Source organism: Pecten maximus, chromosome 17 (assembly GCF_902652985.1).
Source record: "Pecten maximus chromosome 17, xPecMax1.1, whole genome shotgun sequence".
In the NCBI taxonomy this organism is placed as follows: domain Eukaryota; kingdom Metazoa; phylum Mollusca; class Bivalvia; order Pectinida; family Pectinidae; genus Pecten; species Pecten maximus.
This window is the reverse complement of record NC_047031.1, coordinates 30877497-30893555: the sequence shown is the minus strand read 5'-3', so window position 1 is coordinate 30893555 and position 16059 is coordinate 30877497. Positions and strand designations below refer to the sequence as shown.

The window sequence follows — 16059 nt, the reverse complement described above, 5'->3', positions numbered from 1 at the left end:
CTCTCCCAACCCCAATCCCTACAATATGTCATATTTTTCCCTTTTGATATGTCTTTGTTTTGTGTATTTAATGATACAACAATTAATGTACTGCATTTTCGATCAATACCATATTCACTCTACGCTATGATAGAGTACATGGTCTAATACCTCTCGCTAGGAACTTGAATTCCGAAATGTCGTTCATCTTGGAAGATACTTTTTCGAAGGTTTGTCAATCGTTAATCTACCCAAAATAAAGAACATGAGGACTGGTGTCAGGGAGACATCCTGTCTGACTGACCCCTGGCCCTTAGTGAGTGTTCGTTACTGTTACATGTAGGTATTGGGTTCTGTCTGACAACTGCAAACCTGATTTTGAAAACTGAAAATATCTGCCTTATTTTCATCTTTAAAGGTGACAATGCAGTGTGTCATGGTGACGATGACGGTGTGTCATGGTGACAATGACGGTTTGTCATGGTGACAATGAAAGTGTGTGATGGTGACAATGACGATGTGTCATGGTGACAATGACGGTTTGTCAAGGTGGCAATGAAATATAACATAATGGGGTGTCATGCTGTAATGTCAAGATGTGGCATTTCAAGAGTTCGTCAGTAGCCCAGGTATTTTAGACACCGTCCTTAAATTAACTTGATATGTTCTTCGGATGTATAACAATATCAAATCAATCAAAGCAAACAAAGAGCGTAGCCAGGGGGCACAACTCCTATTACTCACAAGGTGGCGTTATCACCACCCAGTGTCAGTTCTTTGCTTGATTGTATTGTATTAAATTGTTAGTTTATCTGTTTATACACCTTAATTGGTTGGAATTTTGGTAATATCTTTATGCGCAGCTCAAGTAGAGGGCATGGACAATTTGCATTTAATAAAATGTTTACGATTTATTTCTCATTTTGTTGACGTTGGTTTTCGGTAATACTATTACACAGGGACGAAGACATGACACAAGTGGAAAAGTAAGTCTCGCAGATCTTGCAATTTTAATAATTTGAGAAAGATAAGAAATATGTTCGCTATCCTGCGTTGCCTACATTTATATTTACAATCGCAATTGAATCGATAATCGACGTATGGGCAAATGCTGTAACATGTGTGTAGAACGTGACCCAGTTCGCCGCGTATGAATATGTCACTTTTTACTAAAAAAAGAACAACATCATGCTTACTATTCATATTAATATCAATACTTTATTTAATAAAATACTGGGACAACTGTAAGCTTTAATGAATACAATATTTAATGTGATAGCGTTATATAAAGCGTTGAAATAACTGGATTGCGGGAACTCTTTTCTTCTATGGTCATGAAGAAAGTGCGCGGGGTTTGTCTGTATGTCAACGGCTTCTGAAAGAGGCTGTGGTGTGCACGGATAAACTGAACGTCAGAATAATTTTGAACGTAGATCACTGATTCAAATAATAATATCTCATTTATGGTTAAATTAAAATCCTGTAAATACAAATAACTTTTTTATTTAGCTTATGAGATGATAAATCCAATGGAGCAGTCAGTTAATTGTTCATAAACCGTTGACGCACTTTACCTCATGCTGTATTGAATTTATATTATCATAAACAAAAGAAAACAAAAGGTAAATCCTTAATTAAATTGCACAGTAAAGATGTTCTAATTATAAAACGGTAGTTATATGAGTGCAAATTTGGTCTTTTTTATCAATTCAAATTGTAATTACAGTATCGTACACACGTTTTTCTGCCTTTGACGCTCAGGATGACACAAGGGAATTAATTTCAATACAGCACGTTCACCAAACAAATCTGTGACGAGCACGTGGCCTTTGTTTTTTCACCGTGCTGTCGAAATTCCGCTTGTATAACACCGCGTGTGTGTTATCGTATACAGCATCGTAATACAATTAAAGGCTGATGTTACACGCCGATATATTGAGTTAACATGCGTATCCGTTAAACTTCATTTGTGTCTGATATTAAACATATAATGAAACCCAGCTCATGAATTGGCGCTTTGTCACTCATTAGGAGAACATAAAACGTTCATAACAGTTTAAAAGAGGACTATCTTTATTACTTTTTGAGGATGAAAATGGTTATACTTCCAATGAAACTACTGTGTATCGTAAAAATGTCATTTTATTATACAATCAAAATGTGTTCATTTGATGACGTGCTGTTTTACATGGTGTTATTGTCAAGGAGGCGACGAATGAAGTTCTAAATTGGTCGAAAGACAATGTATATATAGGTATAAATGTAGTGGTAATCACCTCATATTTCAATAAATTTCCGTAGTTTTCGAAAACAGGATTTCACGTCGAGAAGATGTCTATAATCTGAACGATACTTTCACGCAATCGAACAAAAACGTGACATCTAAGCCAAGTAATGAAACATAGGACTCACCACTTACTTTCTCAGATTCAAAAAATGTTGGTTGTGAAAAATTGTTTGCTCATTTTTTTCATATTACCTTGGTCAAATTTTAACATGTAAGTACAGTATAATGAAAATATGATATAAAACGCCTATCATCCGACAATTATCTTATAACATTGGTGATTGCACGAGACACGAGACCGGAGAATAGTAAGCTTTTTTTTAGAATCTTCTATTTATAATCCAAGATGTGTTAAAATCTGTCGTTGTCCCTATAGACACCCGTCCGTATATAGCGTTGTTTGAAATTATGACATGCCGTTGTCCCCATAGACACCCGTCCGTATATAGCGTAGTTTCGAATTTACTATAATGTATATATTTATGCAGGGCAATTTTTGAATTGCCGTATTCCTCTGTGACACTCGTCCTATGGAGACGTTGAACTCCGAAACAAAGATAGATAAACAGTATATTTTCACTGTGTCTTTGTATGACATTAATTCTTTCTGTGAGAATATTGAACCCCAAACAAACATACAGTATACCTGTTATATGATTCATTTACATCTGTAACTGTCCCCTAAACTTCTGTACCAATTTAAACCTCACCGCTTGGTGGATTTCTACATAAAACAGACAAAACAAGAGGCTATTGGACCTTATCGTTCACCAGAGGTTTTAAATATTTCATTTAATTTGACCCTTTTTGGCTCCGCCAATAAGCCCCTGGGACTTTTGGGGTCAAAATGTGCATACCGTCAAGCCATCATCCAAGGCTGATAATGGTAACCAAGTTAGTCTAAATGTCAATTGAAATCAAACAAAGAATGAGATTTTCCTATATAGTAAATTTAACCCATCCCCAGGAGCAAACATGAGACCTTAGGGTCATGAAATTCCCAACTTTGGAACAACACCTTCCATCTTTTAAATAATATGATTCAACGCTTGTTGGCCCACCCTCAGGCCCTTGGGGTTTGGGGAGCATGTAATTCACACTTCTGGTTGACCTTTGGTCATTGAATCTATCTGCATGCTTAATTTCATCAAATTTGGTTCAACAGTTTTGAAGAAGATGTCTAAATTGTAAATTGTTCACGACGGACGACGCAAATCTCGCATGACCTGAAAAGCAAACAGCTAGTAAACTATTGAGTATATACGAATTTGTTGGACTTATAGAGGAAATAACTGTTTAAAAGCTGACAATGTGAAGTCGTTGAACCACAACAATGGAAAGAATAACAATAAAGAAGCTAACTGTTGGAATGGATGTGAAAATATTGATATAAGATAAGAGATATTTGTTTTGACGCAGATGTCTACAAACCAGTCAGTCCTTAGTAATGCAGCCGTTGTCACATCACCCAGTAATAGTCTTCAATCGCTTTTTTTTCAGAATGCTTTTATCGTATATAATTCTAATTCAATATTAAGCAAAGAACACGAAAAGGCTTTTATTCGTGGGAATAATACACAGCTGACTGATCAGCATCTTATTTTAACGACGGCAAAACGAATAACAGGCAAAGCTTCGTGTCAAGGTCTCTGAGAGAAGGATGTCTGGTGATGTGAATCGCTGATACGGGCTTGTCTCAAGGACGCGGTCTGTGTAATTATATTTAACTTAAAAAACAACTGACAAAAGGAGGTGTCTCAAATTTCATAAGATGAGACTTGTTTGTGAACAGATCTGGTTCCAGTCTGACTTTACAATGCAGTGTAATTATATTCAACTTTTAAAAAACCCGAAAAAGGATGTGTCTGAAATTGTATAGGATGAGACTTGTTTCTGAACATGGCTGGTCCCTGCCCGCCTTAAAGCTGACAGTGCAAGTTAAAAAGCATCCAATTAAGATTAAAAAAAAATAATACATGTACAGATTTCCAAAAATCGTTTCCGAGACATCCCCCAATTATGGTTGTGTCGTATCTAAGGACGGGCAGACATTTTTGTTTTTTGTAATGCGTAGATACGAGCCGCTATAAAAGCGCGTGCGTTCATTGAGACAAGAATCAGTCTATCGATACACGCGCATAGCGACACATCTCTCCATTATACATAGTATACGTTCTCAATACAAACGCAAATGAGTTTTTGTTCACATTACGGAACTTGAATATGGAATTTGAAGAGGTAACTTTATATATATACATATATATCTTATTTTACAATAAAAGAAAGAAAAGAAAGTATTGACAACACAAACTATTTGGGCCCCAACAAAAACATGTACCTAATGAAATTATAAACAGAGTAAATATGAGTAAATTCCTACCTGAGTCTTTCCAGTGGGATATGCAGCAAGAACAACTTTACAACTGTTACATCATTATATCCATAGTTTCCATCGAAATATTTTCCGTGTCTTCGTACAAATGTATTATTTGTGCACGTGCCATAACGCAATTAAAACGTGATAAAACCGCACAACAGCCCTAGTGTAGTGTAGACAATAGGAAAACATCCGAGGAGTGCTAGTGTAGGTTACGAGTAAAAATTGGAACTCCTCGGACTGTTTACTTGTTATAAAAATGGCTGCACCCACGAAAAACACGTGAGAAGATGGATAGAGTATTTGGGATTAATTCGTTATGCATTTTCGAGCATTTATTAAGAGACTTTATTTTCAACAAGATTTGAAAGATAATTGAGAGACACTGACCATCTTTCTGCTCAAGTTACAGGTAAGTGCTTCTGTTTGGTGTCGTTCGCGAATACAGTTGTAGGTCACGTGGTGTACAGATATAGTATATATAGAAGATACAGGTGTGTCACCGTGAACACCTGAGGTTAGAGTGAATGCGAGTGTGACGAAGCACGTTCTTTTTATAGCAGCGGCGGCTTGGTTGTATCCACGCATAACAAAAAAAAAGAAAAATGTCTGCCCGTCCTTAGATACGACACTACCATAACTGGGGATTGTCTCGGAAACGATTTTTGGAAATCTGTACAGGTTTTTTTTTTTTTTTAATTTCAATTGGATGCTTTTTAACTTGCACTGTCAGCTTTAACGATTTGGTATAATAGCATTTATCTATTCTAAAAACAATAGTGAAAAGGAATCGACTAGTTTTCAAAGATGAGTCTTGTTTCTGATCATTCACTCATATGTCTATTGTGTACAATAACAAATAACTTAAAAACAAAATGAATTGTCTCTTTTTTTTAAGGTGTGTCTTGCTTTTTAACATCACTGACCTTGCTCGATTTGTCCATTATATTGGTATATCGTTGCTGTGTAAAAGGCATATGGTAATCCGAATTTCCCCGCATGCCGTAATGTTCTCAAATGAACGAAGACTCACCAAAAGGTTCTGATAAAATGTATTGCCTATGAAATTATTTGGTGCCCTTGTCGTAGTCACAATTCGTAATAAGTAGTTTTATCTGGTTTCATTTTGTTCAACGCCCTATTAACAGGGTCATTTAAGAACGTGCCAGATTTTGGAGGTGGAGGAAAACCGGAGTACTTGGAGAAAAAAAAACAAACGACATACGGTTAGTACCAGGCAACTGCCCCACGTGGGTTCCTTTAAATAGTGTCCTTGTCGGCGACTTTACCGATAGATGTTTATCGTGGGACAACCGCCAAACTAACAGTGAAGTAGGACAACGCGTTTTTAATATTGCCCAACGAAACAACATGCACCTTCTTTTAGACCTACCAACTCACATTACAGACACTTCTGTTCATTTACGGGATCTAAAATTTGTTTATAAAACAGTTTGTTGTAAATCATGGAGTAAGTTCCCAACTTTGCGATCTCGATCATTGTACGATTCACTGTAAACTAAAGTATAACATACATAGACAACAGTCATATCAAAGAACAACACGGGATTACAAAACAGTGGATCTTAGAGGCCTTAACGATGTCTTTACTACTGCTCATACAGACATATTGTTTGGCTCATTCGATTATTTGAATGACATATCAACAAATGTTATCGATAACTTGAATAATCACCTATCTAATCTATAAACTGGGCAAAACGATGGTTGATAACTCTTAATGCAGCCAAAACATAATAAGTTTTATTCTCCAAAAACTTGTCTTATACTACCCAGTGCTTGCGTTCAATAATATTCCTATTCAACACTCTAACATACATAATCACCTTGGCATATCAGTATCTGGAAACTTGGGCTGGCAGGCGCATATATCCGACATTGTCGCTAGGGCAAATACAATACTGAACATATTGCAGTCGTTATCATACTTAATCCCTCGGGTCGGTCTAGAGAAACTCTATAAGTCAATGGTTAGGTCTGCTCTTGAAATGGCAATATACTTTTTCGATAATTGCAACCAATACGAATCAGATCTTATTAAAAGTGTCCAGCGAAGACCAGCTTTAATTTGCACTGAAGGGTATAAAGTTACCAAATATACCAAACTTTTATCTGAACTGGGCTGGAAATAACTAAGTGACAGAAGGAAAAATTGTCGATTAAAAATGCTTTTAAAAATCAAGCATAATATATATATCAGTCATTTATATTTAAAATCCGTCTGTCCACTTCTTTGTCATCGCTGACAAAATTACAACTTCAGAAACTCAAACACAATTCTTCCAATTCCTTCCAAAGTAGTATTCACAAAATATTACATGATAGAAATAACAAAGGGGTTATGATGATATTTAGCTATAGGCAATATTACACAAGAAGGAACTTTACTTTTAATACACAGATAGATAGTCTTTATTTTCGGATGCTCACTATCATAGGTGTATGTAAACAATTTCAAAAGGTATCTTTTGACAACATATATATAGCTAATTTAAAAAAATGTATCATTTTAAAGCACATTACAACATTTCTATACATTTATATAAATAATTTTTAAAATGTATTGTTTTACTACACTTACATTAATAACTTCAAAAATGTATCATTTTACAATATTTAAGATACTTGTATACATAAACGTTTTGGTTATTAATTAATAGTAAAAGGCGGAATTTGTGAAACCACATTACAGACTATTATTTTTTCGACCAAGGATCAGTTCTAAGTCATTCTCTTAGAGTCTATGGAGTCTAAAACATCGTATGTAGAATAGGTAGTAAAAGGGGGATAATTATGTCACATATTCATATTGTTGGTGTACACCTCGAAGAGGAAAATCTTGATATAAATGCAGTTTTTTCTATATATTTTTTAAGTGGTTATATCTCACATTCCCAAAAATGACGATGTTCAAATGAAACTGACGATGTTCAAACAAAACTGACGAAGTTCAAATGAAAATGACGAAGTTCAAAGGAAACTGACGATGTTCAAATGAAACTGACGAAGTTCAAAAGAAACTGACGAAGTTCAAAAGAAACTGACGAAGTTCAAAGGAAACTGACGAAGTTCAAAGGAAACTGACGATGTTCAAATGAAACTGACGAAGTTCAAATGAAACTGACGAAGTTCAAAGGAAACTGACGAAGTTCAAAGGAAACTGACGAAGTTCAAAGGAAACTGACGAAGTTCAAAGGAAACTGACGAAGTTCAAAGGAAACTGATGAAGTTCAAATGAAACTGATGAAGATCAAGTGAAAATGAAGAAGTTCAAAGGAATATACAAGGCTTACCTTTACACATTGTTACGTATACTGTTTGTGTAATGATAAACCTTATCTACATTGTTCAAATGAAAGTAAAGAACTTCAGACGAAACTTCATACGCGTCACGGTATTTCGAGGATCATTATATTTACTCTCCGCTGTGGCGTCTTCACGGGAAAGTCTGCAATTGGTGTCAGGTTTAAGTCGGAACTGGAGGTATCCGTTCTGGCATAATCTCGCTTTCACCACCCACGCACTTGGAAGAACTCGTCAATAAATTAGCGAGATCAGATGTGTGACTAGGCCTGTATCTTGTCTTGTCTATAGAGATCTATGAAAGAAGAATCAGTCTATCGATTTGAAAATCCATTTTTTTGCGCTTTTATCGTGATTCGTTCTTTTGGTCTTCTCAAAGAACCTCGGAACCACGATTTCTTTTATTAATTATTCGACAAATTCGGTTCATTACCGAATTAATATTTTAAAGGCAATTCACTTTTGCGTCTCATAATTGTATCTAATCTGATTTACACTGACGTTCTCATATTTAAAAACTCCACAAACACTCCGATATGGCATTCCAGTTTTATCATTACAATTATCAATGAACGCATTGAAACATCCACTGATTTCTGTATCTTTTCTTGTATTTCCTATGTCAACATTCAGATTAGAAGCAAGATTGTCTTTCAGTTTGACGGTTGTTAGGTTATTTGACTTGATAGGACGTCTCTTCGACCATTCCCGTTTAGTAATGTTAAGGTATACCCACTAACATCCACACATCTGAATGTCACCATACACTTACTATATGGGCAATACATAGAGGGATGATTGATATGTTGTTAGTCTCGTATATTGAAAGAGGTACTCATGGATGTTCTTTTGTAAGTCCTACTATTCTCTGACTTTAAAGGGGGGGGGGGGGGGGGGGGGGGCGTGTACCCACGGACTCTCATTTGGTTGATATACAATGTATAGTATATATTCTACATATCATGCTTCGCTTCAGAAGAAGTTACGTCAAAATATTAAACTTGAAGGAGGTACTCAAGGATGTGTTACTATATTCTCTGACTAAATAGGGGGGCCGTGAACCCAAGGACTTGTCTCATTTGGTTGATATATAGTTTATATTCTACATATTATGCTTTACTTCTGAGGCAGTTACGGGAAAATATTAAACTTAAGAGTCGCGGAAAGCTCACTAAAGGTGTGTTATTACATCAGAACAATGCTTCTGTTCACAAGTCTGTCATTGACACGGCTGCCATTCACGACTGTTGCTTTAACTTGATTGAATATCCACCTTACATTTTTACCGAGCGCGATTTATCCGACTTTCATCTATTCCCAGACTAAAAACAGCTATTTCATATACATAGTTTCAGTCCGATGATGACGTCATACATGCAGTGGATGACTTTCTGAACAGCCAAGAAAAGGATTTTTCCAAAATGGCATTGGGGCCCCCAAACACCGCTTGTAAAAGTGCATTGATACTTAAGGGGATAATTTTGAAAAATAATACAATATGTCCGGAAAAATTCTAATCCTTCATGTCAATCTGCGTTATAAGTCTAGTTTTAACATGATACTCAGGAGCGAAATCAAATTAAAGTAAAAACATAAAAAACGACATTTTTTAATGTTTTCTATCAACCTTCTTAAAATTATCATTGCATTAAACATACGGTTTCGAAATAGCATACAATTATCTATCAACTAGGACTGAGGGCAACCGCGGTTTTGTTAACACCCCAGATTCTGACTATTGCCCAACGCGAAGCGGGGTGCAATGGTCAGGGTCGAGGACGCTAACAAAATCGCTGTTTCCCTCATCAATAATTGCTTTATTATATTAGACTGACATGTAATTCTACAATGTATAAGCTTGAATGTTGAAAACAAAACACTAAAACGAAATAATGTACAACGACTATCCATTTTTTTAGCGCAGTATAATTTTTTTAAATGAAGATTTCATCATTGTAACATCGCAATCTAATTAAAATTAGACTTGTAATTTCCACTCCTCTACGATACTCTGCGATACACTGCAATACAAGATCGAACGATGCCCCATAGGAGGTCATCTCAGCATGACATTTGAGCTCAGCCAATCAACGCGCCGCCTTTAAAACTGTCGGTGTGATTTCATTCTTCGGAAGTAAAAGTACTTACACAACGTTCCCGAGGTATTCCTATGGTCGATAGCAACGGTAAACAACACGGCTTCAAACACTCCGGCTCACCGAGATAACCTCCACGAATTGATAATTTAACCAACGTTTGCTGTCCATTTGGTTTTTCCTTCATCGTATGAGAGATAGACAGTGAAGGCAATGGCGTCGGGGGGAAATAGTTTGAAAGGGAATACTGTACACTTATAACGCGTACGGTAACGATTTCCGAAATCCGCTTGGCAACACAATCCGTCCTGTCGACGAGATATTGTTTAATCGTTTTCTGTTCTTCTTTCAAGGTAACGTCCAGAGGATGAGCAATATTTTATTACCATGGCCATTAACATAATGCAGTTATGTTTGCGAAATTTTGCGTACATTTATTTGAAAAAAAATAAGCGCTGAATTGAGTCGCAAATATTAAGGAGACGCAACCAAAGGCTCGTACAAGACTCTTTGTCATTGGTTGATTAATGACCTCATTGACCATTTTCATTGGCTTATATTTGAAGCTCAAAGGTCATGCTGAGATGACCTCCTACGGGGTATCGTTATATCTTGTATTGAAGTCTATCGTAAAGTATTGTAGAGGAGCGGAAATTACAAGTCTAATTTTAATTAGATTGTGTAACTTCGTAGCTCATCCAATGTTGAAGACGAATTGGAATTGGCCAAACAATCTTCCTGGATCCTAACACAAGCCTTGATTACATTGTCAGTGTGTTTTTGCTGTCTCTGTCATTCAATTTTCCGTATTCCTCTTCATCGTAAGAAGCAAATCGGGTTGAGCCTTCCGTATTTGTTTACACTGGTGTCGGAAACCATCAAGTCTAACTTTGCTTGACTTTTGTCTTGATTGAATATGAACTCGGGCCTTGTTCATCTTATGCCATACCGTGGCGTCCGTCGTCCCTCCGTCATCAGTCCGTCCGTCAACAATTGACTTCTTCATAACCGCTGATCGGAATTGAACAAAGTTTTACTCGTAGCATCATTATGGGGTGGATATTAGAAATTATATAAATGCTGGGGCTGACCCTCCTGGGGGCTGAAGGGCGGGACCAAAAAGGGTCATTTTAGCTAAATTGAAATAAATGACTTCTTCTCTGAAACTACGCCATGGATATCGCTCATATTTGACTGGTAGCATCCTTATGGGGTAGGGATACAAAACTGTACACATGGTGGGGCAGACCCCCTGGGGGCCTGAGGGGCGGGATAAAAGGTGTCAATTTGGCTAAATTGATGTAAACAACTTCATCTCTGGAACTAAGCAATGAATATCCCTAATATTTGTCTAGTTGCATTGTTATGGGGTGATCATTCAACATTGTACCAGGGGTCCATTTGGCAATATTGATATTAATGACTTTGTTTCTGGAACTAAGCAATGTGTGACATTGACATTTCAGTGGTAACATCCCCGGGTGGCTGAGATTCAAATTTGTATAAATAATGGGGCTGACACCCTCCATCATTGTTTGTGGGTTACACCTTTGAAGCAGTTGAGATCCCCACAACATAATGATACATGAACAAATAAAGCTATAAGCAAATGGAACATAAACATTATTTTGATGTTTGCTCAAATAAACCAGCTGGTGAGCGATACAGACCCTCTGGGCCTCTTGGTTTTTTTTATTAGGATTTGTTTAACTCAAGCCTTGTTTGAATATTGATTTTTTTTAACTCGGGCCCTATTTGAAAGCTGATTTGTTTAACACCATCCTTGTTTGAATACGGATTTGTTTGACTTAAAGCAACTTTTATAAATACGATGGTATTTCATCGTTTATACATTATGATTTTTTTTTGATTTTTTTTTTTTGTATTATTAATTTTCAATTTCTATTAATGCTTCCTCTGCCTTTGCAGTCGCTTTAGTTTCTCTAAATAAAAACTCCTACACGTCGCCACTGTTACCAGTGTGAACGGCCTTACCCCCATCTCCTGAATCACTTTCCTGATTCGCCAACATATCATTGTCCTTTACACTAATCCCGTCAGACGTTATTAGCTCATCTTCACCCTTTAGTAAATATACTAGTAGTAAATTGGATTTGAAAACATACAGCTTGTCACGCGGCAATCTAGTCACGAATTATCACGTTCATGACGGGACTTGGTGATAAATACGGGTCTGGGGGTGTTCCTAAAGTCGGGAAGCCAAGGTTAATGCCGCTATCTCCATTTTAACGTACAAGAAAATGTCCAGTTCAAGGCTCAATATACAGCGAGCCCCATCAATTGATCCCTTGAATGATCGTGTCTGTGGGATTAGCATAAAAGAGGATAAAACTCATTACATAAAGCTGAATTGATTTTCATACTGTAAATTATCTAGCTCTCTATAGTTCAAATATTACCAGTTTTTACAAAAGTATCAATTTTCGGGGAATTCTCCACAGCTGCGGAAGTAGTGAAAAGTAAACCTTTGAAATACCAGCCTTAATACAATGAAACTCTTATTCTTAAGAACTACAATGATATAATGGAACAGTGGTACTTTGGTACAATGGTACAGGTACAATGGTACAGGTACAATGGTACAGGTACAATGATACAGGTACAATGGTACAGGTACAATGGTACAGTTACAGTGGTACAATGGTACAGGTACAATGGTACAATGGTACAGGTACAATGGTACAGTGGTACATGTACAATGGTACAGGTACAATGGTACAGTGGTACAATGGTACAGGTACCATTGTACAGTGGTACAGGTACAATGGTACAGGTACAACATGTACAATGGTACAGGTACAATGGTACAGTGGTACAGGTAGAATGGTACAGTGGTACAGGTACAATGGTACAATGGTACAACGGTACAGGTACAGTGGTACAGTGGTACAGGTACAATGGTGCAGTGGTACAGGTACAATGGTACAGTGGTACAGTGGTACAATGGTACAGTGGTACAATGGTACAACGGTACAATGGTCCAATGGTACAATGGTACAGGTACAATGGTACAGGTACAACATGTAAAATGGTACGGGTACAATGGTACAATGGTACAGGTACAGTGGTACAGTGGTACAATGGTACAGGTACAGTGGTACAGGTACAATGGTACAGTGGTACAATGGTACAGGTACAATGGTACAGTGGTACAATGGTACAGTGGTACAGGTACAATAGTACAATGGTACAGTGGTACATGTACAATGGTACAATGGTACAGTGGTACAGGTACAATGGTACAGGTACAATGGTACAATGGTACAGTGGTACAATTGTACAATGCGTAAGCAGTTGCATCTGGAGTTTTCTTCATTAAAAAATCGAGTGAAGGAAAAGTTGATTGAATAGTATATGTCATCTTTTGACAACATAATATTCCCCTTTCCGGTATAATTGAGAAACAACGTAATAACTTTGACGCGTAAATCATTATTAATCAAAATCAATAAAACTAGGACAAAACCCAGAATTAGTAACAGTGACCTTGACCTTGACCCAAAAACCCAAAAACTGAGTTGATCTGTAGCTACTCATACTAAAGTTGCATACCAACTTTCATTTAACATAACTTGAATCATGGCGGTGAAAAGTGCAGAAACCTAAATTGAGTGGACGGATTGACAGACATACAAAATGTACAGGCAGACGGACAGGCAGGCTGACGGGAAGAAGCCTATAGTCCCCATTTTCATCGGTAGGGGGCTAAAAATTAGACTAGGTGTTCCAAAAGGTCATTGAGATCGATATGTATAACTGACACCAGACATGTACATGTATGTTAACGTCAATTTCAGCAAAATAAATAATGTCATATTAATAAAGCTTGGACAGGCAAAATAAATTATGCCATGGTAACAAAGCTTAGACAGGCAAATACATTAAAGTACCTACCTATATCATCCAGGATGTTCATATAGTTTTTAGCTGTGCCCGGAAGGTAGTCGGTCTCGTACTGTTGTAAGATCGAATCCACCAGGGGGCGGTGACGTCGGTCTGCGGCGACCTTTGACAGTCCGTTGTCAGACACAACCATCGGAATAGAATCTAGAAATAATGATCGATTAAAATGTGAAGAAGGCCAGCCAATTTTGTCGTAAAGATAATAATTAAGGAAGTACACACTCTCGTCACTGTTCACACCCATAAGTAGTGATTTGTCAGGAAAACGACCAGCGCGTAGGAATTCCTGCGGACTCTGTTTTATGAAGTGGTTATCCGTCGTCGGCACTATAGGAAATGTGAGAAACGTAATCGGAAGTTGCCATTGGATATCCGACATAATCTTAGCGTCAGCATTTTGGAGACAATGCATGACGTCACTATCATCATCTGACGAACAGTTCATCTGTTTAGCCAGAAGTTTTGCATAGGTGAGGGCGGTTTCAGGTGACACGTGGGCCCAGTGACTAAGGCACGTGCCACTTTGCATAATTGCTCGTTGAAAAAGAGGCTGGGACATTTCAGACATTAGATGGTAACTCACACTAGCTGCCCCGGCACTCTCTCCGAACAGGGTTATATCATTCGGAACCCCTCCGAAATTTTCAATATTTTTATTAATCCACTGCAGTGCTAACACTTGGTCTAGTAGACCCACATTCCCAGGCGCTTCTTCATTACCATAATATAAAAATCCAAGAGGTCCTAAACGGTAATTGATTGATACAACAATTATATCTGCATATGCAGCTAGGGCCGTCCCATCATACAGCTCGAGGGCGGATGTCCCGGTTACAAATCCCCCGCCAAAAATCCACACCATTGTAGACTTGATTGGGATTTCAACGTTTACGGGAACCCATATGTTGAGGTATAGGCAATCCTCACTCATAGGGGTTTTGGGGTTCCAAATAGCCTCTCCCTCCTCGCCGACCTGAAACACAGTTATATTGGTTATTATGGGATAAAGTGAGATATGCTAGTTGCAAAAATATTAATAGATTAGCCCTTTTTATTATTTATTTATACATATTTTTTATTTATATACATTGATATATATATTTTTTAATTTGGTTTAAAAGAAATAATGTTTATATGTTAAAGAATAAAAAAAAAATAATCAAAACGAATGTTATGTGAACAAAGTAAAAACAAACAAAAAATATTTGCATGGATATTCTTTAAAACGTTCAGGAGAGAATAAAACCAGGTGCTCCACAGGTTTGAGGGGGCCGCAATAGCTCAGGTGGTTAGAGCGGCGGCCAGTTAAGTTCAGGTGAAGATCCGAGGTGCGTGGTTCGACACTCGACTCGTTTGGTGTTTCTCTGGAAGCTGATCAACGGAACGGTCTGTGCCGTTGTGATTGTGTCCGTATGAAAGACACTATATCCTAATAGCCATGTATTTCTTGCGACGGGCCACTAATAGGTTGTTCAGTGAGATAGTCACAACCCACTCCAGAGAGACCACGTCTCAAAACGACCCCAGCAGTTCACAGGTTCACCCAGCAAACAAACAAACAAACAGACAAAATCCATAGATGTATAGGTTTTCTATACCCGTGACACTCGCAGTATGAATCTAGGCCATTCCCGATCATTTTACGGTCTGAAAATTAGTAATAGACAGCCATGCTACCAGCATATTTACGGCCAGCATCGGTTGCATATAATTGCATGTCACAAACGCAAATGAAATCTTGCACAACAACAGAGAATATCCACGTTAAAAACCGAAATTATAACTTAAAACCGACGACAATTAGACGGAATACGAACGGAATTATATATTTGCTTGGTAACCTTTGAAAACGTTCAAATTAATACGAATAGCAAGACCAGGTGCTCCGGGGGAGTAAGCTCTTCTTCATCATGGAAGACACCCATCTATAACATTCCGTATCTCTTCTTCAGCAAGCAACTCTTTTGTCAAGCAATTGAATATTTCATAACTAAGAATAATCTATTCTTTATAATGATAAGATAGAATACACATCATCTGCCTCTATACAGGTATAAAGATTAACACCTAAC

General features: G+C 37.4%; 1 protein-coding gene across 1 annotated transcript in view; it reads right to left on the bottom strand.

The window, feature by feature from the left end:
- The window catches only part of LOC117314936 (acetylcholinesterase-like), a 171455-nt gene that overhangs the window by 10691 nt on the left and 144705 nt on the right, over positions 1-16059 (bottom strand). Inside the window, exon 3 of the mRNA XM_033869035.1 lies at positions 13979-14960. Coding sequence (XP_033724926.1) covers positions 13979-14960 — 982 coding nt within the window. The remainder of the gene's footprint in view (positions 1-13978; positions 14961-16059) is intronic.